At 43.4% G+C, this 24,338-nt stretch overlaps 1 protein-coding gene across 1 annotated transcript in view; it reads left to right on the top strand.

Annotated features, from left to right (window-relative positions):
• Positions 1 to 10,122, top strand: part of GRAP2 (GRB2 related adaptor protein 2) — a 43,042-nt gene extending 32,920 nt beyond the window's left edge. The window contains exons 5-9 of the mRNA XM_090041064.1: positions 1,934 to 2,053; positions 2,671 to 2,839; positions 5,919 to 6,056; positions 7,998 to 8,108; positions 8,603 to 10,122. Coding sequence (XP_089897190.1) covers positions 1,934 to 2,053; positions 2,671 to 2,839; positions 5,919 to 6,056; positions 7,998 to 8,108; positions 8,603 to 8,782 — 718 coding nt within the window. The 3' untranslated portion in view covers positions 8,783 to 10,122. The remainder of the gene's footprint in view (positions 1 to 1,933; positions 2,054 to 2,670; positions 2,840 to 5,918; positions 6,057 to 7,997; positions 8,109 to 8,602) is intronic.
• The last annotated feature ends 14,216 nt before the right edge of the window (positions 10,123 to 24,338 follow it).

Raw genomic sequence — 24,338 nt, 5'->3', positions numbered from 1 at the left:
TGTTTCCCTTTGGCTTCTCAGAAAATTGTAGTGTGTGTTCACGCATGCTGGAGAAAGCACTGATTGCATTGTACAGTTTGGAATAGGAAGGGACCCTGACAAAGCTCCACACACAGCTTTGCCAGTTCATCTTATTCCTGTCCTGTAGCCCCCTTGCTAGTGCAATCTTGGATGGCCCCCAAATTTCTATATCACTCTCAATTGACTCCTTTGTTATTACTACTCAGAGGGATGTTTCAGGAGCTGTTTCTAGCTCTCCCTTTGACAGAAGGGGAATTGCCATAATATGAAGTCTTAGTGACAAAAAACCTAGTGGAAAAAAAAGAATAGGAGATTTTTCTCTCTCAGAACAAGTAAAAACCCTCCTAGTAGACCTTATGAATCAAAGCCCCCTGTCTGCATATCTGTTTCCTTTGATACACTAGAGGTCAGAGTGATGTTACATGAGAAATGGTGTCCATGGGTTGTCAGAGATGACAGGCATGTAGCCCATAGGCCCTCAACTCTGCCTCCTCCTTTGAAGTGCCCTGATTTTGCAGCTGGACATGGAGCAGTCAGACACATGGCTTTCCCATATTGCTCCCCACTGTGATGCTGCAGCAAGTTCAATAGGAGCAGGACAAACAGGATTGCAGTTTTATGGAGGATTCTACAAATTTAGATGCATATAAACTACTGTGCTATCTGACCCAACAATGCTATTGTACAGTGCACTTGCAAACCTTTTCTTTTGATTGGCAGAAATTTTCCATGAAGCTATAGCTGCTTATGCCTTCTGCTTTGAAAGTGCTGCAGTATTTCAGAAAAAAAGCATGCAGGGGCTTTTTCCTACTATACCAAGTATATTTGCCAACCAATACTGTTTTTTGCATATTATTACCCTGGGGTAGGTGTTAGAAAGGCTGTAGGTACTAGTGGGATTGTACTGTCTGTGAATGCTGATATGTGACTGCCCCCTGTTGGATGGACCTTAGCAGACCTTTTGTGTATGAATTCCACCTGCTGCCTGAACTGAGGGACTTTTAGTTCTACAAATACAGGCTTGTATTCATTCAGTTCAAGTGGGATGAGTTCTCTTCTTCAGTCCTTCATGTGCACTGCTAGCTGTTGACTGAGGTGATTGTGCTTCAGGTAGTTATACCAGCAGTGCCTTCCTCGCACACATGGTACACTTGAATCACATACTAATTATGTCTTCTGCCACTTTCTATTTCCCTCCCTCCCCTGCACATGTGCGTGCTTACATTCTCATGAGCTCTCTCTCTCTCTCTCTCTCTCTTCCTCTCCCCCCCATGCCCCGTACAATAGCTTAAATTAAACCTTTCCAGTTTGATTTCCTTTTCCTTTTTAGAGCAGCAAGAAATCCATGTTTTTTAAGAAGTTCAGGCTGAACATTGTCAGTAGATAACGAAAGGAAGTTATTTGCTTTTCATGAAGAGCAGTTTTCCCCTCCTATAAACTATGCTTTCCGGACATGCCCTGTTAGTAGAGATGTTCATGTGGCATCCTATAGACCAGGAGCAGCAAGCTCTTTTGGCCCCCTGGGCTGGATCCGGACTGGAGGGCTCCTGTTGCACTGGATCTGGACTACAAGAAGCCTCACCAGCTGGATCTGGATCCACCTCTGGCATCAGGGCCTGCAGCTTGTAGTGTCAATTGCTGTTGGTTCCTGATCCATGAAGATTAATACATGCACTGCTTTCACCCACATATTCCCAATGGAGATATCTATGCCAGATTTTGGCAGTGAGCCCTGTTCCCAAACTCACAGCCCCTCCAGGAGCAAAGCAGGCCATATTTTTTACATCTGTGTTCTCAACCCTTTCTTCACTCCTTCCCCTGCCTCTGCTCACTCATTCTCTTTCTCTTCCCTCTTTTTTTTCTCTAATTCACCTTTCTTATTCATGTTCATGTGATCTGTTCCATTTGACAGCTGGTTTAATGGGAGGATATCCCGCCATGAGGCAGAGAACCTACTCATAAACAAAGAAATTGGCTCCTTCATCATCCGAGCAAGCCAGAACTCCCAGGGTGACTTCTCTATCTCTGTCAGGTACCTGCTACTTGCAATTTCTTTCCATCTTTTCCTGGCCAGTGCAATCCTCAATCTGCTTCTTGACAGGAACCCTAACATGGCACTGCCTTTTGGGAAGCTTGTGTGTTGCCAGTCACTGGTCACTGGAAGATCTACTTTGTAGTCAAATAGGAATAAATGAGGCATCTGCCTCCCAATTGTTTCTTCCTCCTTCAGAGTGACACAACACATGCCCAGTGCCACAGCTGTACCACCAGCTGTCCTCCTCCTTTTGCTTGATGTAGCAAAAAGGAGAGCATCTTTGGGACAGCTTCTCCAATACAGAACATGTGCCTTCCAGGTGTTTGCTTTGTAGAATGACTGAGATTGCTGAACCCCATAATATTAATTAGGAGGTGATTTCCACCATTAACATGACCCTTGTTGATGTTGTATTTTTGTAGTTAGCTGACTGATTCCTTTACAAAGCCACATTCAGATTCAGCACATGCAGGTTTATCTCCACGTATGTCACTTTCTGGAAGTCTGAATTTGAGCCCAGAACCCACAAGGGGCCTTGAGATCCTTCTGGATAAAAGGGTTTTGAGGAAGGCAAAGTTGTAAGCATCTGATATTTTTATTCCCATTGATCCCAGGCATGAAGATGATGTTCAGCACTTCAAAGTGATGAGGGATGCAAAGAACAACTACTACTTGTGGACAGAGAAATTCCAATCTCTAAACAAGTTGGTGGAGTACTACAAGACAAACTCCATCTCCAGACAGAAGCAGATCTTCCTGAGGGATGATAGCCGAGAAGAGAAGGTATCCCTGGGACTTCCAAAACAATCCGTATAGGATCCTATGTGAAAAGGAATCTAGCCCTAGCATGTTGTTTCAGAAGACCTTCCTTAGACTCTCAGCGAGGTCACTAGGGTGGTGGGCCTCTCAGCCCTGTTGATTGCTTCATAAAAACATTTTGTAACTGAGAATAATTTTCTGTCTCCTTTTAGGACAGCAAAGAGTATGTAGCAAATCAGGATTTGAGGAGCTTTGGCAGAGCCATGTGGGGGCCCCAAGGCTGGAATAGCAGGAAGTGCTGTAGGGGAGGACTGAGGTACATTGGCATAGTTACAGGAGAAGGCAGGATTTGTTTTCCAAAGGAGGAGTTGTGAAATAGGTTTGAGGAAAACTGCTGGGAAATAGAAAAAGAGAGGGGGAATACTTAGTCTAGTGGCAAGTTTGGGAAAACAAGACTATTAATTTAGTTTCTTTCTCTCCTTGAATATAAACTGTGTGCATTTTAGCTGAAAATTCTCACCAAGGAATCACTGATCCCTTATTTACAACACAAAGCAGGGAGGTATAGAGGTACAGGAGACAGAATGTAGGAGAAGAGGCGAAAGGGGCAGAATGGTACCTACTAGGAGAATTCAGAAGTTCTGAATTGTAATTGATGGCAGTCACTCATCGTGGTGCCCTGTGACCAGTGGGGTCCCTCAAGGCTCTGTCCTTGGACCCATACTGTTCAACATCTTCATTAATGATGTGGACATTGGAGTCAGGAGTGGACTGGCCAAGTTCGCCAATGACACCAAACTTTGGGGCAAAGCATCCACGCCAAAAGACAGGCGGGTGATCCAGGCTGACCTGGACAAGCTCAGCAAATGGGCAGATGAGAACCTCATGGTGTTTAACACCGAAAAATGCAAGGTTCTCCACCTTGGGAAGAAAAACCTGCAGCTTCCTTATAGGCTCGGCAGTGCTACATTGGATAGCACTACAGAAGAAAGAGACTTGGGGGTCATCATTGACCACAAGATGAACATAAGCCTCCAATGCGATGCTGTGGCTAGTAAAGCGACCAAAACGCTGGCTTGCATCCATAGATGCTTCTCGAGCAAATCCCGGGACGTCGTTCTCCCTTTGTACTCGGCCTTGGTGAGGCCGCAGCTGGAGTACTGTGTCCAGTTTTGGGCTCCGCAATTCAAAAAGGATGTGGAGAAGCTTGAGAGAGTCCAGAGGAGAGCCATGCGCATGACCAGAGGTCAGGAAAACAGATCTTACGATGACAGGCTGAGAGCCATGGGACTCTTTAGCCTGGAAAAGCGCAGGCTCAGGATATAAGTTTATCAGGGGTGACCACCAGGATCTGGGGGAACGTCTGTTCACCAGAGCGCCCCAAGGGATGACGAGGTCGAACGGTCACAAACTCCTGCAAGACCGTTTCAGGCTGGACATAAGGAAGAATTTCTTTACTGTCCGAGCCCCCATGGTCTGGAATAGTCTGCCAGCGGAGGTGATTCAAGCACCTACATTGAACACCTTCAAGAGTAAATTGGATGCTTATCTTGCTGGGATCCTATGACCCCAGCTGACTTCCTGCCCTTTGGGCAGGGGGCTGGACTCGATGATCTCCCGAGGTCCCTTCCAGCCCTAATGTCTATGAAATCTATGAAATCTATGAGTCTGATTTGTGAGGAAGATACAGTAAAAATGTTTGGTGAAACAGATAAATCCTTGTCCATTGAGTACCTTTTTGATTCACAGCCTGGAGAATAAAGGTATGACAGAGCAGAAGCTGCCAGCCATTGCAAATGCAGTGCTGAGAGAGAGGGAACATGTGGTAGCTGCAGTACCTGAATCTGTGCTTAACTAGAAAACAGATTCTGGTGTTAAATCACCAGGATGAGCAGGGTAGAGGCAAGGCAGAATATATGCGACTTGCTGTCTGTGGCAGTAAAGTTTTATAAGCTACATAGTGGGTATTCTTTTGGGCTTCAAAAAACAGAAAGGATATACTTTTCAATCTGATAAAGGGGCATCAATTTGTTGACCCCTTCAAGACCACTTCTCTGCTTTTTCCAGTGCATTTCCAGGGTTACAGCTAATAGCAGAGCACAGTCTGGAGGAGGAGAAAGAAAGTGTGTATAGAGGAAGATGCTTTATCTGTAAAACAATTTGCTAAGGCCTCCAGAGAGCAGAAGAAAAGGAGAGAGGGGATAACATTTTCTCCAAGATGTAAACAGATAAATTAAAAAATTGGGCGGAGGAGGGAAGACTGTTGGTGGGGCCTATACTTCACTTAGTTGCTGTGATGATGCGTATGTCAAGGCTCATACAGCACCTGATACATTGGGTCTTGCTCCTAAGTGCTGCAATAGTAAACAGTTATGATGATGATGATGATGATGATACATAAATCCAGAGGCAGAGATGCTTGAAACCTGAGACCAGAGTTTTCAAGAGAGCTTCTCTCTCATTTAGGTGTTTTAACACATGCTCAGATTTTCGAAAGAACTCAACCCACTGAGTACATGTTGAGTGCATAGGAGGGTTTTGATCCAGGGACATCTAAAACACCTGCTGAGGACTGTCACTATGGGATGCTAGATGCCAAACCTTTTTGAAAATCTGGCTTGTTGGGCATGTTGAGGACTTGAAAGTATATCCCTAAGTGTGGGTCCAGTCAGATAGCCAACCACATGAGGCTACACCTACCCTTATTCACAGGAAAAATAAAGGACTCAGAGAGGGGAGAGATGGACTTCAAGTACCCTTGGTTATTTTTAGAGGAAGCACTGGGGATTGGCTCATCCTGTCTATTCAGAGTAGAATGGATGCAAGGTAAAACCCACTCATGTATTTTCAAATGGGCTTGAGGCCTTGAATTCTTACATGCACCGAATGAAGGAAAGTGACTGTGATGAAGATGCAAAATACAGGGTTGCAAATTTGTTCTTTTTTCACTGGGGCAGGAATTCTCTTTTACACAGACTTTAGGGCTTGGAGGAATAGTGGGAGAGTAATATCAAGGGAGCAAATAGTTTGGGGTACTGACTATAAGGGTACTAGCAAAAAGGTACTACACTTCATCTTACCTTTCTTATTAATATGTCTTCAGGAGAGGCATGGTGGAAGCCTGGAACGGGGAGCACCAGAAGGGTTACGTCTGAGTGGAGCAGCTGCAGATGTCCGAGCATCAATGTCTAAGAGATATTTAGATCACTCCTCAATCATGATGCAGCAGCAACAGCAACAGGTAGTACTGGGAAAGTGGGGAAGGTTGAGCTGAACCCAGGCTCCAGAACACATTACTCTCTGCTTACTAGGAGCTGGGTTGTCAGTTATCTACCTGTGTGATTGGTTTACCCTGACTCCTTTTCATGAAACAGAAAGAGTTATGTATCTGAGGGTGATGTAGCAACAATGTGTGATGCTAGCCTGGTGACATCTTGTGGCCTAAGATAAATATGTGACTTTGTTATTGTCCTGGGAGCATCAGCTGTCATGGAGCATACCTGCAGAAGTCATAACTCAGCAATACCCATTCTCACTGGAGAGCTGGGAACCAAATGGTGAAATATGGGGAAATGTTATGGTCCAGTAGAGCTTGGGTCAAGACCAAAAATCATCTCAAACAGGTGCGAAATAACACCGTGTGTACACACACATGCATGCATGCAGGCATACACATGTGCACACACTCACAAACACACATATCCCTCACACATCCACCCCTATGCCTAGGATTTCCTCTCAGTTCTCTAAAACAAATCAAACCCTGCAGCCAGTTTTGTTTGCTTTATGGTGCTAATAGCATTCAGCATCACAGTGCATATTGAGGATGGGACATGAGTTTGTTAACACTGAGAGAATTTGATTTCCTTCAGTGCTGCCCCAGACTCCCTTTTCCTGAGGTGAATCCTTGATTCCCTCTTCAGCGATGGGGTCCTTTCCTCTTCAGATTTTCTACGTGCATATAAAAAATACTCTTATCTCAGGATTTTCGGGAGAGAATGAATAATGCAGCCCATCCTGATTGATTTGGATAGGAAACAGCTTTAGAGGGAGAAGGGATTGGCTCTTGACTGCAGTTGGAAATGCTGCAATAATATTGGCCTCATCCAAGAAGAACACTGCTTCTAACAGGGGAAAAGGATAGGCAAGAGGAAGGCCAAGACATGCAAACTGAGATCTGGTCATGCCTACCCTTTAGACTGACAAAACTGCAGGTAAGACCAGATGGGCATTTGAAATGTCAGGTACTGACAAAGACAAGTAGGGAGAGATAGAGGCCAATAGCTATGTACAGAGAACTAAAACTGCTGCACTTCCTCCCCACTCCCAGCTGATACAGCTGATCAAATACTGCGTCACTGAAATGCTTCTGAACCCTGGGCCAGCATGACTGGTACAAGATCTAACTCTGCCACACCTTTACCATTAAAATGGGTCATGGACTGAATAGGCCTGAAGTCAGATGTGACACCAAAGACTTGATAAATCAGAAAAGGATCATATCTGAGGAAGACGAATGGGTTGTTTGAACATGTAGGTCTTGGCTGCATCTAACTGAAAGTGTTCCCTACTTGGGCTTGTCTGTGCTGCCTGTAACACTAAGTGCACTCTCGTGCCACTTCTCTGGTTTTCATCTGATATTTTTCTTTCTCTGATCTTGTTTTAACTGGATCAGTGGCTTCTAAGGCCTGTTCCATTTCCTCTGCAGAGAGAAGCAGCACCAAGGGAGAGAAAAGCAGCTGGATATTCCCCAGCATAAGCATGTGCCTAGCCAGTACAGATCCAACATAGCCAGATCCTGTGCTACTCTCAGCACAGGGACTTTGCCAGAAAAAAGGGGGATGTGGATGGTTGCTGTGAAAGTGGACTGTTGACTGGATCTTTCATACAGATTGATCTAGGGAAGTGATTTCAACCTCTGAGAAGAGAAGGAATGTATCTGGAGCCTATCTAGTTTGAGATTCTGAGCCAAAATGACACCCACTGGAAAACCCACTCCTGTTAGGTGCATTGCCCTGGAATCCAGTGAACACAGGGGAAAAAACTCCCTGATAAGTATAAGTAAGAAATGGGTACCCTGGCTGGATCCTGAAACTGTGACACCCGGTAACTCTGAAATCCTCCATCCCCATGACACGACTGAGTATATTTATGGCTCTTCTTTTGCTCTTTAACTTTCTAGGAGAGGTATGGAGGGAGCCTGGATAGGAAGGATGCTCTAAGAGACCATGGGCAAGTAAGTGCACCATCTGTGCACCGGAGACATACAGATCCACTGCAGCAGCAACCCCAGGTAGGTGGTGTGTATAGCATGCCCTTTTCTATCCTCTACCAGATCTCCATTCAGGAAAACAGGTAAAGAGTTAACCTATTTACCCACCAGCATGGAGGTCCCACATTGGGGGCTGGGGGGGGCACACACATTTGTATTATATCTGATGTGATGTGATGTGATGTGATGTGATGTGATGTGACTGGAGCACCTGAAAAGGATGTTCTTGTGATACATGCTCCACCCCAGCCACTTCAGTTCTGCTTGGAGGAACTATCCCTATATTGAGAAGGATCCCAGGGACTCCTGCTAATGCAAGTCCCAGTCCTAAGTGTCCCTTTTATTCAGGTTTGGGCGGGGGGGTTTGCTGGTATCCTGATGGTTGTTCCATTGATTTCCATACTGATAGCATAGTTTTATTTTCTGCTGTTGAATTTCTTACTCTCTGGGGTGAGTGTCATGGGGGGATGTTTGTAAGCTTTGGGGTTGATCTGTCCCTATCTCCTTCTCTTCAGCAAACGCTGTGGGTCCGTGCCCTGTATGATTTTGAGGCAATGGAGTATGATGAACTTGGCTTCCGCAGTGGAGACATTGTAGAAGTCCTGGACAGCTCCAACCCCTCTTGGTGGAAAGGTCGTCTGCGTGGTGAACTTGGGCTCTTCCCTGCCAACTATGTTGCACCTATCAGCCGATGAATTCAATACATGCAGGGACGTATGGTGATGGAGCTGCTCTAAAGTAATGGAGGCAGAGAGCATCTCCCAGGCACCTGGAACATAGAGCATTTGTATTATAATAGTAATTTATTGGCAATTGAACCTTTAAATAGTTTATATTAAAGGGACCTGTGGAAAAGGGTAGGTTTTTTTCCTCATTTTACATCCTGGTGTGGGATGCAGCAAGAACACCAGATTGTCCATAGGGTCTCACTATGTCCTCCCTACATCTCTTTGGATAAATATTGATAAGTTAGGCAGGCCATGCTATAATTAGCTCTGCCATCCAGGAATCAACCTCTCACAAGGCAGGTGTCAGTTTGTAGGAAACTTCACTTCCACCTTTTGGAACCTGTCACATGCATGAGTCCCTCTGGGCTCAACTCTCTTTTATTACCCCTTTTCTTCAAGGCAAATACAGCAATGGGGAGAGCACCATGGTTTAGTCAGGTGGTAGTAACTGTCTGTGGGTATACTTGAGGAAGGGAGATAAAGTAAAGGGATCTTGAACTCTGACAGGGGAATTCAGGGAAAACCTGGCTTTTCAAAGAAGACACTTTCTGAGTTATCCCTCTTGTGTTCTCCTAAGGCATCCCATTTTGGGGACATAGCAAGGGGAGGGATGGAGCCACATGAACTGCTATACAGAGAAGTTCACGTGTGGAACCAATATGTGGGAAAAAGAGGAGCTTTGCTGCTTCTAACAGACCTGCCCATGCTGTATAGCAATTTGTCCATTTACTAGCTGCCTTCCACAGAAACCCTGCACTTTCTCTTGAACATGCTGATAAGCAGGCCTGGCTTTTCAGCCAAGCCAATATTCAGCAGCTGAGAGAAAAGTAGATACTGCTGGCTGTTTTTTGTTAGACTATATCTTTTTTCACTGGTTTATTGCTGCCCCAAAATTCTTTCTATATATTTTAGGGAATCTGGTATCCCTGTGTTTATAAACATAAGTTCTTGGTGTCATATACTGTCCTCCTGGATGTGTTTATGTAAATCCATACATGTGGTCAGGCACATGCCATCCTATAAGATTATTCCACAGTGTGGGGAATGACAGAAGGCCAAAAAAAGAGAAAAAACCCCCAAAACCATGCATACGACAAACATACAGGATTGGGTGCCACCATACAGTTTTCACCCAGCTGATTTCCTGTGCCTTTTATGGCCTCTAGTTTCCATGTGTCTAGTCCAATTGTTCTCAACCTTTTTAGGCTCAAGGGCCCCCTTGAAAAATGCCAGCTCTTAATTTTCATGTGTTATTTTACTACAAAAAATAGTAGAGCAATTCTTCTTTTGTTGCAAAGAACTCAGAAAGTCTACAACATATTATAATGTTTTTGATACTGAGAATTCACATTTGAAATTTGTTTGCACATGTAACAATGCTAACATTGCATGGCACCCTGGGATGCTGAGGCATATTGGTTGAGAATCACCGGTCCAATGTCTTTCCCGCCTCTTCTCAGTATCTCTTGTTAAAAATGCGACTGTATGCTCAATGCCAAAAGCAATCTCCTGCTAGCACTGTCATATTTTAGTCCATTAGAGATGCTATATTTGAGATAGGGCTACTACTTTACTTGTGAGAGTGCAGTGAATAATGTTTGATCCATGGAACAGGCTCCTCTATATATCTGGTTTTTTAGACAAAATGAGATAAATGCACAGCACAGTAGCAACAAGACTGAGATTTTAAAAAGGGGAGAGAGAGGAAGTGATGAATAAATGACACACTGAAATGCAAATAAATAGTAAATGCACATTAACATTTGTTAAAACCCTAAGACAGAAACGTCTTGATCACTGCTGCTCATCCAAGTTGAAATTCAACAAAATGCCACAATAAATAATACTGTACCATATCTGGGACCTCAGAGTCAGTAAGGAAATTCTGATTTGTAGGTCTTTGGACAGAAGGAAAATACAATGTATGTGAAAAGCAAACCAGATGCATCAATAACATTGTTTCTGCCCTTTAGTAGTCTCAACTGAAAAAAAACACTAAAACCCTCATGTCAGAGTCTAGCCCAGTGAAGATGACATTGTTCCACTGTCACAAGACGTGCAACATTTGGTTTCATTGAGCAGGGAGGAGCTTTTGTTGAGAGCTGAAGGGGACTAGAAGAAGAGCAGTCTACTGATAAATAAAGTATATAAAAAAAAAAGCTTTACATATAAAGCTGGTCATTGTTTATAGAGGCAAAACTATGTATCTATTTGCTTATCCCAGTTTAGAAGGATAAGTTTCATAAAATAGATGGAAATTATACATTCAGTTGAATGTGACATTAGAGAGACAAATTAGGTGTGGTAGAAGTGGGTTTATTCCTGTTTTTTCTGAGTGTGCATGTGATTGGTTATATACAGGCTAGATATGGGCCTGTTCCAACACCCCTGTATTTATGAGTGTCTTGTTCTCTGAGTAGTCCCAGTGAAGTGAATGGATTGGCATTAGAATCTTGCTCTAAGTGATTCCACAGCTTCAAGGGGAACTTTTTAAAGACCAGGTCAAGACTTGGAAGATGGGAAATTTAGATCAAGGGGAAGAGAAGAACAAGGCAAAGGAAGATAGAAGAGGAAAAAAAAATCAAAGACCAGCAGAAGTACAAAAGCAATATTAATGTTGACGATTTGAGACTTGGAGCTGACCAAAGAGGACAAAACAGTCTTTCATATTTTCCCTCATCATCTTATAATATGTTTCAATTAATTGTTGGTATGTTTAAATTTATTTTATAAGTTGAAACTGAGAATTGCTTTTACTTTTACCGAGTTTCTAGAGATCCAGTCAGTAATGAAGATGTGGTTGCAAAACATTAACTGAGGATAATCTGCTTAATGTTCAGCTATCTCTTTGCATATTTAAAGTTCCTTTGCAAGGATTAAATATTTAATTAAAACTGGACAGTAAGTTGCAAGAACTCCAATGTGAAGTGATGGTTTCTTGAGGTAAGGGTAGATTTCCACATGATTTTTTAAATTAACATTTCAAGAATTAATATCTGAGGCAGTTAAATCAATGGATCTATGTGTCTGCTTAATTAGTCATAGGTTCAAGGCTTTAAAATTAGCCTGTCATATGCTGCATCTTGCTCGTGGTCATCAACATTTTATAAAGAAATAATCCAAGAATACAGTCTGGGTGATATCCTACTATGACACTAAAAAGGTGGGGACAGGGGTGAGGGGGAGACACTCAGTTAAGTATTTTGCTTCATGTTTGTCATAAGCAAAAATGACAGCCTATGACAAAAGGGATTACAAACAGGGACAAAAACAAGGAGGGTACCTGGAAAGAAAAGACCTTTTCTTTGAAGGAAATGCTATAGGAGTTGGAGTGCATGTGGAGGGAAGGTAGAACCACGGTTTCATAGATTTCATAGATTTCATAGACATTAGGGCTGGAAGGGACCTCGGGAGATCATCGAGTCCAGCCCCCTGCTCAAAGGGCAGGAAGTCAGCTGGGGTCATAGGATCCCAGCAAGATAAGCATCCAATTTACTCTTGAAGGTGTTCAATGTAGGTGCTTGAACCACCTCCGCTGGCAGACTGTTCCAGACCTTGGGGGCTCGGACAGTAAAGAAATTCTTCCTTATGTCCAGCCTGAAACGGTCTTGCAGGAGTTTGTGACCGTTCGACCTCGTCATCCCTTGGGGCGCTCTGGTGAACAGACGTTCCCCCAGATCCTGGTGGTCACCCCTGATAAACTTATAGGTGGCCATCAGAGCCACCTGAGCCTGCGCTTTTCCAGGCTAAAGAGTCCCATGGCTCTCAGCCTGTCATCGTAAGATCTGTTTTCCTGACCTCTGATCATGCACGTGGCTCTCCTCTGGACTCTCTCAAGCTTCTCCACATCCTTTTTGAATTGTGAAGCCCAAAACTGGACGCAGTACTCCAGCTGCGGCCTCACCAAGGCTGAGTACAAGGGGAGAATGACGTCCCGGGATTTGCTCGAGAAGCATCTATGGATGCACGCCAGCATTTTGGTCGCTTTACTAGCCGCAGCATCGCATTGCAGGCTCATGTTCATCTTGTGGTCAATGATGACCCCCAAGTCTTTTTCTTCTGTAGTGCTAACCAACGTAGCACTGCCGAGCCTATAAGGGTGCTGCAGGTTTTTCCTCCCAAGGTGGAGAACCTTGCATTTTTCGGTGTTAAACACCATGAGGTTCTCGTCTGCCCATTTGCTGAGCTTGTCCAGGTCAGCCTGGATCATCCGCCTATCTTCTGGCGTGGATGCTTTGCCCCAAAGTTTGGTGTCATCGGCGAACTTGGCCAGTCCACTCCTGACTCCAGTGTCCACATCGTTAATGAAGATGTTGAACAGTATGGGTCCCAGGACAGAGCCTTGAGGGACCCCACTGGTCACAGGGCACCATGATGAGTGACTGCCATCAATCACAACCGGCTTCGTCCCACTGCGAAGCCCGGGCACGATTCCGGCTTCGTCCCGCTGACCTGCCCCAGAGCCGGGCAGGCGGGGGGCGGCTGCCAGGGCCCCGGCAGGCGTGCGGGGCCCCAGGGTCGGTGCCTGGGGGGGCCCAGGTCAACCGCCACCTCGCGGCGCGGCAAAATTTTTCTAAGTCCCGCGTCTGACATCAGGTCAACCCGGTTCTAGCTCCGGGGCCCCGGAGGTAGCAACGCAGCCTGCAGGACCTCCGCACGGGTTTGTTAAGCACAGCTCAGTTGGGTTCACTTTGTCTGAATTAGCTTTTTGCCATCAGCATGGTGAAAATCCATGTTTTATTTACATCTCAGTGGTTAATAAGGATGGGTAAAAACACTAAGTGAAAATCTTCTCTAACAAAAGCTTTCACTGAACATTCTGCATCACATAACCACTATCCCTCTGCAAATAAACATGTATCAGGGTCTATGTTTTGGAGACATTTAGAATATGGCTGGTTATATTCTGGCTGCTGCCTAAGAAGAGTGTATAGGGCTATTCTTAGTACCTCCATGCAAGGTAACCTCTGAAAGTACAATGAGGTAAAACAATCAGATCTCTTTCTGTTTCCCAGAACAGTCTTGTGTTTCAGTGATCTGCCTTAAAAATCTGGGGTTAGCACAGTGGTATAGCTATGGTGGTTCAAAGAATATTAGACCATTAAAACTGAGCACCTAACTGCTCTGTTGTAGGCTCAGTGATTGCTCTTTTCTGCCTCTTCCCAGCAAAGGATGTTGTTGCAGGCCCTTGGAAGACATTGGCAGCAGCTTCTGCAGAGAGCAGCCATGGAAGGTCTTCCAGAAAAGGCCAAAAGTGAAAGCTGTACATTGGTACTCAGGGCCCCACAGCAATAAGAATAGGGCCCAGAAGAGCAGCACTGATGCCACCCAGGTTAGCAGGGCCAGCACGTGAGTAGCAAAAGCAGCAATAATCCAAGAGATAAGTTAAAGGGAGTGATAGGCTTGGGTGGGGAGTTGACAGGTGTCTTGCATTGCATTTCATTAACCTGGCCAGTTAACATGGGGGATCATTACATAGAAACAACTAGTACACCTGACAGTGCCTTGGCATGTGACAAGCTGGGCTAGGGCTCCTGTCGGGATCCAGCTTCATTTGTGCAGGGTTTAGCTACCCTATGTGCTGGGGTGTGCACACTGTTCCCAATCACATACCAGAAGTCCCTTGCAGCGTGTTCCCTCCAGTGCTGTATGTGGCCTGCTGCCTCTCCCTACTCTGCACAGCCAAAATGCCTCACAGTACTTCTCAGCTGCTGCAACTCAGCACCTCCTGTCCGCCAGCACTCTTGAGAGCAGCAAGGCACAATTTTGCCTCTAGTCTAACAGAGGAACACGCCTCTGTTTTTCTCAGACATCACAATCTGTTCGGTGTATGTGGTTAAATTGCTTTTAAAGGGAACCCTATAGAGACCGATTAAACTGTTAATGCTCCCAAATGATTTGAGAGCTTTCATTTATTTGCAGAAAAAATGTGTATTGAGTAAAGAGTAACTGATACCCAAGCCGCTTCTAAGTGCTAAAGGGTTTGCATTTCATCAGTAGAAGCAGAAAGTGAATCTTTAAGGGCAAAGCATTGCCAATTTCTCTAGGTTTTTAGTGGCTGCTTTACTGTGACAGATTTCTGATGGTTTAATTTCACGAAATGCAAAAGAAGTCTGTTATAGAAGCAGAACTGACAGAGGGGAAAGTTGTAGATTTAGCCTGAATCTACAAAGGGACTTTGGTGTGGCAGTGCTGAACACTAGCCATATTCTTGAATTAAAACAGCTATAGCTACTGTGTTTTGCACTGATTCTAGTGCTGCTGGTGCAGGCTTACTTGTTTTCAGAGCAAGTCTACCCAGACAGAGCCTTTGGTGGACTTAGGCAAAAAGACCAGCTACTTTGTAAATCACAAGTGGGCCTAGGCAAAAGACTGGTGCTGAAATGCTTAGTTCATTCAAGATGTCAGTGCCTCAGAGTGGGGAACTTTATAGATACTCAAGTAATTTTACTGGTGAAGGCTCAGGTGCCAAAGTAGTGTGGCGGGGCGTGTGTAGATTGCAGTCCTGGATACAGGCACCTAAATTCCACATAAGTTACATTTTCAGGCACCTAAACCCATTTTGAGATCTGGCTCTTCACCCTCTGGTACAAGATTGCAGAGAATAGGTGGATGAGTAAAAAGTGTTCATTGACCTCAGTGTAGGAGAGAAATTCAAAGCACTCTGAATGTTTTCCTTGAGGAAATAAAGCCTACTCAGTTAACGGTGAGTGTGCTAGCAAGCAAATGTGCTAGTAAGAAAATGCAGAAGATTTGCAAAAAGAAAACGAGCTCAAATACAATGAGAAGGAAAAAAGGAAGGAAGTTTATGCAGAAAAAGATGACAATTAAGATAAGTAAAAAGCCAGACCAAAATATATCAAAATATGTATTAACTGGAAACTGTAGGCCAAACTCTCATCATCAGCAGGAGCAAGTGCTTGTTATCACAGCCTGTGAGGATGTGGCTGTGGTGAATTCGGCCACTACATATGAAAATTAGGATAACTCTGTCAGGAAAGCAATTCACTACAGATGAGTTTACTGCACATTTGAATCCTAAAAGCTGTAAAATTGCAAGAACTTCCTGAAATCATGAGAAAGTTCAGTTCTCTATTTAAAAGACACTTCTGGGAAGCCCTTCAATGATAACCAGCAGAGATAATTGAGATAAAGAAAATAAAAGTATTTTTACCTCAGGTCTAAAAGTCGTTCAGACAGTACATCAGTTATGCTTTTACTGCATTGAGTACGTCTGACTTGCATTAAGCTCCTTGGGGGTAGGATCATGTCTCCCTCTCTGCTATAAAATACCTATGTTGCCAGTGCTCCAATATTAATAACAATAAATAGTAAGAAATAATAATAATGAAATTGAAAATGCACTTTGCTATGATCAAATAGTTCTAGGAGCTGCAGCATGTAAGTGATGCATGAGAAGTAGAACGTGGTTCAACATCTGTGCACAGCAAAATTTGATTAAAAAATGTAAGCTGTAACTTTTCCATCTTTTTTGATTCTTGCTGGCTCTGTACCTTATGCCATTATTTTTAACAATGTAAAGTGGGTGGAAGGGCACCCTCTGGCCATTTTGATCAGATGGCTTTTTATGTCCACTCTGCTTTCACATAAATGACCACAGGAGGTTCATAGTAATGGAGAATCAGGCTCCTGTAGTTTTATATCAGCCAACCATAGCTGTGTTTTGACACCAGCTGTTTTCCTGTCATTGATGAAGAAGGTCAATTAGTACAGGCCTGTGTAAATGATTTAACAAGTGACTAAGAGAAATGAAGAAGGCTACTAAAATATAGAGAGGATGCCTTAAAACATTAGGATGAATAAATAATAACATTTAGAAAGTCCAGTGGGCTTCTTTTTAGGCAAAACCCTAAACTGAAGATCTTGGATTTGCTATAAATACTGAAAAAATAAATTCACTCAACCTCTCATCAGTGGCTCTTGTTAAAGTCTTTTTGTTCAGAAGAATATGAAAGATCTAGTCTTTTATTTAATTTTAAACTAATATACAACAAAATATTTCTGACATGTTTGGACTTCTACATTTCCTAATCAAGTTATTATTCAGGAAAGTCACCTGGGAGGGGAATCCATGAACCACAAAAGTTTTCAGAAGAATGAATTAGCTGAAGATTTCTTGCTGCCCTGTAACCCCACTAAATTAATAGCTCATCCTTTTAATTCTGCTTCTGAGTGCAGCTATCATTCACATGTATTAGGCAATGAAGCACACAAGTGCTTACACAACACAATTGTTAACATCAGGAATCAAAATTATAGCTAGAATCTCTCATGCGGAGAAATGGGCGCAAGCATGAGTCACTGGTGCCTCCTGAATCTGGGGGAGCATCCACAGAAGCCACCAACAGTGGCAGCCCTATCAGGGGGAGCACCAGCCCTGCGGACAGTATCGATGTCAGCCGTCAGGGGTGCATGTGCACTCCTGTGCACCCCCTACCAGTCACCTATGGGTGCAAGTTTCACGGAACAGAAATTTCATACAGCTGAAAAGTTATGCTGACATGAGTCATCCACATCTCTTCCTGATTTAAGGACTGAAATAAAAAGACACTGGTACTAAGACTCAGACAAGGTAGGTAAGGTAAAGAAGGTCAGTATAACCAGTGGCTCCAAGAAATGCAGTGGTTTTGCCCTCTCTTGGAATCGCTAAATCTTGACCAGGTGCCTTCCCAAATGATATGCTCTAATTCAACTACAAGTTACGGAGTATGATGCAGGAACCCCAAGGAGAAATACAATAGTTTGTGGTATACAGAAGGTCAGACTATATGATCGTGATTGTCGTTTCTGATCTAGGAATTGCAGATCTGAATAATAAGATGTCAAATACTGTTTATCAGCATGAAACACTAATGCTGGAGATTGCCATTACTGTAATGCATTTAGATATCTGGAGACTGGTTCTCGGAAGTGCCAAGTACCTGCAACTGTAGATTGAAGTCATTTCTGAACAAACATTCCTCTTTCATTTAGGTACCTAACCATGACATTGAGTGTCCAGGTGCAAGCACCTCCAGCTTTGAGAAATGTGGCCCTTATATCCTGAAGAGAGCTTGGGTCAGATCCCAAGCTAGGGAAATTCTGGGTAGTTCCACTTCAGCTAATTGATACCATGTGAGGACCTAGATCATTCTTCCATAAAGACATCATTGTTTTTTTAGTAAGATCTACATGTACAGAGCAGCAGGTGTGTGTGCAGTGCTTTGCTGATCTCATTTGAAATGATAATGACCCTCTCTCATCCACTGATGTGAGTCTGCATAAGAGTGTTGAATCTTATCTGACTGATTGCAGACCATTTCACCAGATTATCCAAATTATTCTGGATTTTAGCTGTACCCACCAGAGAGCCTGCAATTCCACCCAACTTCATTTCATCCATAAATTTGCTAAACATGCACTCAATCCCATCATCCAAATAATTAATGAAGATACTAAGCAATACCAGAGGCCAGGACAGACACCTGGGCAACTGCACTTGATACCTCCTCCCAACTAAACATTGAGCACAATGATCCAACTGATTTTGTATCCACCTGGCAGTACTCCTGTCATCTGTATTTCCTTAGCTTCTTAATGAGAATCTCATGCTAAAGTCAAGGTATTTACATCTCTTCACAATTTAGCCCTCTTGTATAGACTCTGGACTCCCAGGTCACAGAAGCTTAATTCCATTGTAGTCTTTAGCCTGTTAGCTCTCATATCACAATTCTAACTTGCACTATTTTACCATTACCACCCACCTAGCTTCTCTCTTAAGCATGCCTGTGCTTCGTTGTACTATTATTTATTAGTAATTGTATCACCATAGCCTTTAGAAAACCTAGTCCATGGCCAGGACCCCATTGTGTGCTTGGGCTGTAGAAACACAAAACAAATTGCATGCCCCAAATTGCTTAAACTCTATGATGAGAAAGCGAAGGGAGCATTTAGAAACAACAAGACAGCATGACAGGGAGTAGTATCAGTGTACCATGGCCCCATCTTTGTCAAGTTTACACTGCCCTCCCCAAATACATAAAGCCATAACTTTATCCTTCCTCTTTAAACTTTGCCCATGCTTCGGTTCCTACAAAGCCACACCAACTGCTTCAGTGCCTATAAAGCCATGTCAGTTTTGCCTGGCTAGATGAGAAGCCCCTCCTCTATCTTCCTTTCCTTACACCCTTACTCTTCCTAACTCCCCCTGCCCCCCTTCCCTATACTACTTCCAGTCCCTAACTAAACAACTAACAAATCTATACCAGTCATCTGCCTTTTCATGATTCCTATCTATCTATACTCCTTGGCCTCACACTTTGTCTGTTTTAGTGTCTTTTGGAATATGTGGCAGGAACTGTGCTTTCATCTTTGTATATACGGCCATCCAACATCTTGACAGATGAAAGGAAATGCAACAAAGTCAGTCAGTGGTGCTTGGCAGTGGTGTGGGAGAAGGGCCCAATGCACAAGTGGCAAACCTTCCCACAGTGGCTACAGAGCCACTCATCAGATGGAGATTGAAGCACACTCTGCTTCCTGGCTCACCTGCAGGCCTCAGCCTGGGCTCTCTGATGGCTCTCTATGGTGACTGCACCAGCCCTGACCCGGCTTCTCCAGACTCAGCTGTTGTGGGCAGGGTTCTCCCAGTTGACCGTGGGAATGCTGAATCTCTTGAGACCCTGCTTGACCATGTCACTGTATCAAAGCTTTGGCCTTCCTCTACATCATGGGCAGTTCTTGAGTTGGCCATAGAGCACAGCCTTCAGTAGACAACCTTCAGGCATGCACTTCATGTGTCCCAGCCAGCAAAGTATGCGAGCATCCAGAGTAGTGTCCATACACTGTAGGCTGGTCCTTTAATCTTTGTACATCATCCAGCAAAATCAGGCTCCAATCCTGACTGAAACCTTTGGGCACTATATTAATATAATGAATTAATATTAATTAATGATGACTGTCATGAGTTGGAGCCTCTATGAGCTTGAGTGTCCAGAGTCTGCAGGTTTGGCAGAGGTTAAGCCTCACATTAATCTGTACCTTTTATCATAGAATCATAGAATCAATGAGTGGGAAGGGACCTAGACAGATCATCTAGTCCGACCCCCTGCCATGGGCAGGAAGGAGCACTGGGGGTCATAAGACCCCAGCCAGGTGCCTATCCAGTCTTCTCTTGAAGATTTCCAGGGGAGGTGAGAGCAGCACCTCTCTGGGCAGCCTATTCCAGGCTCTGGCCACCCTTACCATGAAGTAGTTCTTCCTAATATCTAACCTGAACTTCTCCTCCCTCAGCTTGTGGCCATTGTTCCTGGTGACCCCAAGGGGGGCCCTGGTGAACAGACTTTTCCCGAGTCCCTGCTGGTGGCCCCTGATAAAGTTGTAGGCAGCCACAAGATCCCCCCTCAGTCTTCTTCTTGTTATTAAGAGAACAAAGTATTCTGGGATGGGAAAGCTTAGTGCCCTGCAGCCCTTGCCCTCGCTTGCAGGAACCCCCAGAAAAAGTAAAACAATGGGAGCCTAGTTAGTGTCAACTTACCTTTTCTGAGAGAGGAAGAGGTAGGTCCAGGTCCAGGTCGGAAATAGGGAACACTCTTGAAAGCTTGATTCTTGCTGAAAGCTTTGTTACCATGGTGGCATTGGAGGGCCAGAAAGCACTGTGGAAGCTGAAAGACTTCAAAGGTATTTAGCTCCCTTAGGAAGTTAGACACTGATTGAATTGGAGCTTAGGCACCTATACAGGAATTAAGGGTGTGTACAGAAATGCACTATGCATGTTTTACAGGACTTAATTTAGAGCACTTTTTATTGTACTATAAATTTACAGCACTCTTAAACATGACAGAAGTGGAGTGTTTTTTTCTGGCCGGGACAGGGCTGTGATCCTTTCAGCACTTCCCTGGCTAGGAGGCAGGTGATGCTCCGCAGCGTCTTGGGGCTTCTTCACTGGTCAGAAGTTTGCCGGAGTACAAAAGTTATTTAAAACACTGTAAGTTGCTAAAAGGCTGCAAAATACAGTGCTTCAAAATTTAATACTGTGTTTAACACAAGTTAATTTAAAGCGCTGTGCCTGTTTTTAAAGTGCTGTAAAGACATGCGCTGCTGTTAAGTTACCACAATAAAGTGCTTTAAATGGCAAAAAAGCAACTTCTTTATACACTTGAAGCATCTAAATACTACTGGAGGAAAGCCTTGATGGGGCTTCTCCTGCCCTGCAAAATCTGCCTAGCTCTTTAAAGAGTCTCACATTTGGACGCTGATCTCCTACTTGTTCTTAGGTGAAAACTGTGACTAGGAAGAATAGAACTTACCATCCCCTTTGTGAGTGCTTTCTGCATAAGGAATGGTCATACTTTCTAGATGACATGCGTTTACCATGTCTTCCCTTTCCCTCCTCATTAATATTTTTGCCATGCTCTTTGATGGCTTTGTTTATGCTACTGCCTGAGGTCCTAGAGGCCTATTATCCTCCCCTAGTGACACTTTGGTACCAGTAGAACTAGTCAGAACAGTTAAAAAGTAATTAGTATTAAAATAGGTCAGCAGTTTTTTCACTTTTGTGTGCATGTGATAGAATTTCTTCCAGCTTTCTTGGCAAGGGAGATCACCTGCGACAATGCTACAAATGCAAAATCATAGGTACTGCAGGAAAAATAAGGACCATTTTGTGACACTTCTCTTCCTACACTGTAACTCTCTCTGCTCCATCTTTGTCCCATGACTCCACAGCTCTGCCATACACATCTCTGACTCCCTTCCCTCAGGCCCTATAATCCATATTTATTACCTGCTTTCCCATTCTCACAGCCTCCACGTCTTCTAGCATATCCTTCAATCATGCCAGCTTTTGTAATCATCCAAGATATTATGCTTTCCATGCACATGTCCAAGGTGATTTTCCTTGTAATAACCTAGGTACTGATCCACAGGTACTAGAACCAGGAAGAACCTGTATTTGCAATCATCAGTAAGCAAAGAAAGTTATCAAACAACCTGACAGTGTTGGAATGCGACTGTGTGTGCTAGTGTTTGTTTTCTGCTCATTGTCTCTACAGTTTACTCTCCTTTCATCTTCTGAAAAGCTGCCCAGTGAGGGAAGATGACTGTGCAACTTCCTTGACTTAAAGCAAGCTGTTGAACAATGGACAGCGAATAATCTGATTGCAGATTGGTATCTGTGTGAGTTGAAGGTGTCTCAGAGATAAGAGTCAATTTGTTTAAGTTTGTGGGTAGCATGAATGCATGCATTTGTTATGGGTTACATAACTTCTCTTCGTTTCATGTTCCCTGTCTGTTAAATGGGGATAATAATATTTAATTATATTGTGAGGACAAATTAATGAAGGGTTGCACAGGCATTTAAAGATTAAATGTGTTCTATTGGGGCTAAATGTAATTATTTAATGTAGTAAAAGAGAGGTGGTTATTTTGATGCTTGTGCCTAGGATCTGGCCTCCATGCATGGTTTGTAGGTAATTCATTTTTGTGCTTGCATGTAAGTTTGGGGAAATGTTTTGGTGGGTGGTAGCTAGGAAGAAGGCAGTATGTCATCAAAACAGATGGAGGGTTAACATTTAATTTGTAACCTTTCCTTCTGACTTCCAAATATTCCTAACTGAAACTGATCCAGAATAGGAGCAAAGAGGAAGAGAACGTAGAAATAGGAGCAGAACTAGAGAGTAAAGAAACTAAAATAAGAATGTCTGATAAGGATTGAAAACTGAAAGACCAAAAGTATAAAAAATAAAAAAATAAATTGGAAAAGGAAACAAAAACAGTAGGGTGAATTAAAAAAGAAAGAAGACAAAACCCTAAGTTTAAAATTATGTAAATTGAATTACAAACAAAAGTAAACAGCTTTTTAAAAGAATTTGTATGGAAAGAAAAGGAAAAAGGAGTAGAATGGAAGAGAGCAAAAACAGGAGACATGGTTAGGTTGCATTTTTCCCATCTTACTGACTGAGATCAAGTAATTATTTTATTTCATATTTCCATATACCTTGAAGAGATTATATCAGATATTTTAGACATTTTCCTCTGTACATTGTCTCCTGCTTCCTGGTTAAGGTCGTAAGAGCTATGCATGGATGCTTCTGTCAGTCTGACACCAGGCCCTGTCTGGTTTTATTTGGTCTTCACATGACTCTGGAAAGTTAATGGGACAAAGTCATATTCAGTGACTTGTTTCAGGAATGATTCAAGCCCATTATTCTTGTTAAGTAGAATCAGCAATAACCAATGTGCAAAAAAAGCCTGATCCAAAGCTGTTTCAGATTGGACCCAGAACACATTATGAATAAATAAATATCCAGAATAAAAATCAAGGCTTAGATTCCCACTCACCTAATAAATATAGTCTATAGTCTGTGTGAGCAGCCTAGAGGAGTTTACACAGAAAGAGTGAAGTGCTGGATAATGATTTGACTTTGCAGTGTTGGGCCCAAACTGTCTGTGAGTTGTTCTGGCCCTGCTTGCATAGCCACATTCCAGGCAAGTGAAGATTTGTATCTACCACCCGGCAGCAACATCATTGCATTCCCACCCCTCTCCCTTCTTCCTCCTTTTCTTTGTCCCCTGTACCATTTTGTCCTTTATCTCATCTCTAAAGCTTCTCCTGTGTCTCCCCAGCCTTTTGCCTGAAAGCTCCTGCTTTCTCTTCCCTCTTTATTCTTTCATACCTTTCCCCACATCCTCAGTCTCTCTTCTTACAGGCCATCTTCCCACACTCAAGGCCCTATATCCTCTGTTCTTAAAAACATTCTGTTAACATTTTCCCTCTCTCTTTGTTCTCCAGATTTATTCACCTTGAATTTGTTTCTTTCTGTTTTCTTCAGCTCCGCACAGTCTGACTTCTCTACTTCACGGAGTGCCCTCACTGAAGTCTCTTACGATCTCTTCCTGGACAGTACAGGCTAGGGGCCTCTGGACTGTCACTGATCTCCCTGATATAGCTGCTGTCTCTTACACTGTTGTTGATTATTCATTCCTCCCCTCGTCCTTCAGGGCTGCTTTTCCATAGCCTTTAGCAACATTGCCAGATGGAAGCTGTTTTTTCTTTACTAGAATGAGGCTAACAGAGATACTCTTTCTAATTTTTTATTTTGCTTTTAGCATTTCTTTTTGGGCTTCCCCCTCCTGATTTCTGCTGAGGCTGCTTCCACTCCTGTCACTTTTCTTCTTACCATCTCTTCTGAGTGATGGTGCCGGCTTTTGTAGTTTCTAAATGCTGATGACCCTTACATCTACCCCCACATCCTCTGCCTTTCACTCTGTGCCCATTCCACATCACTTTACTCTCCAAAATCTCCTCCTAGCTGACTCACCTTCACCTCAATTCAGTGACCTAAATTAATCCATTGAATAACTCTACTGACTTAAATTGACGTAAAAGGAGTTACATCAGGGCTGAAATTAGCCCGATCTGTCTAAAATAGCACCTACCTTTCCTAGCAAGCCCTCCCTTCTCCCTTTTTCTCTGTTGTTTGCAACAACATCAGCCTCCTGCTTATCAGCCAAGTTTTTAATC

This window comes from Crocodylus siamensis, chromosome 4, assembly GCF_052110815.1.
Source record: "Crocodylus siamensis isolate JL-2025a chromosome 4, ASM5211081v1, whole genome shotgun sequence".
Classification (NCBI taxonomy): Eukaryota; Metazoa; Chordata; order Crocodylia; family Crocodylidae; genus Crocodylus; species Crocodylus siamensis.
This window is presented reverse-complemented; position numbering and strand designations above follow the sequence as displayed.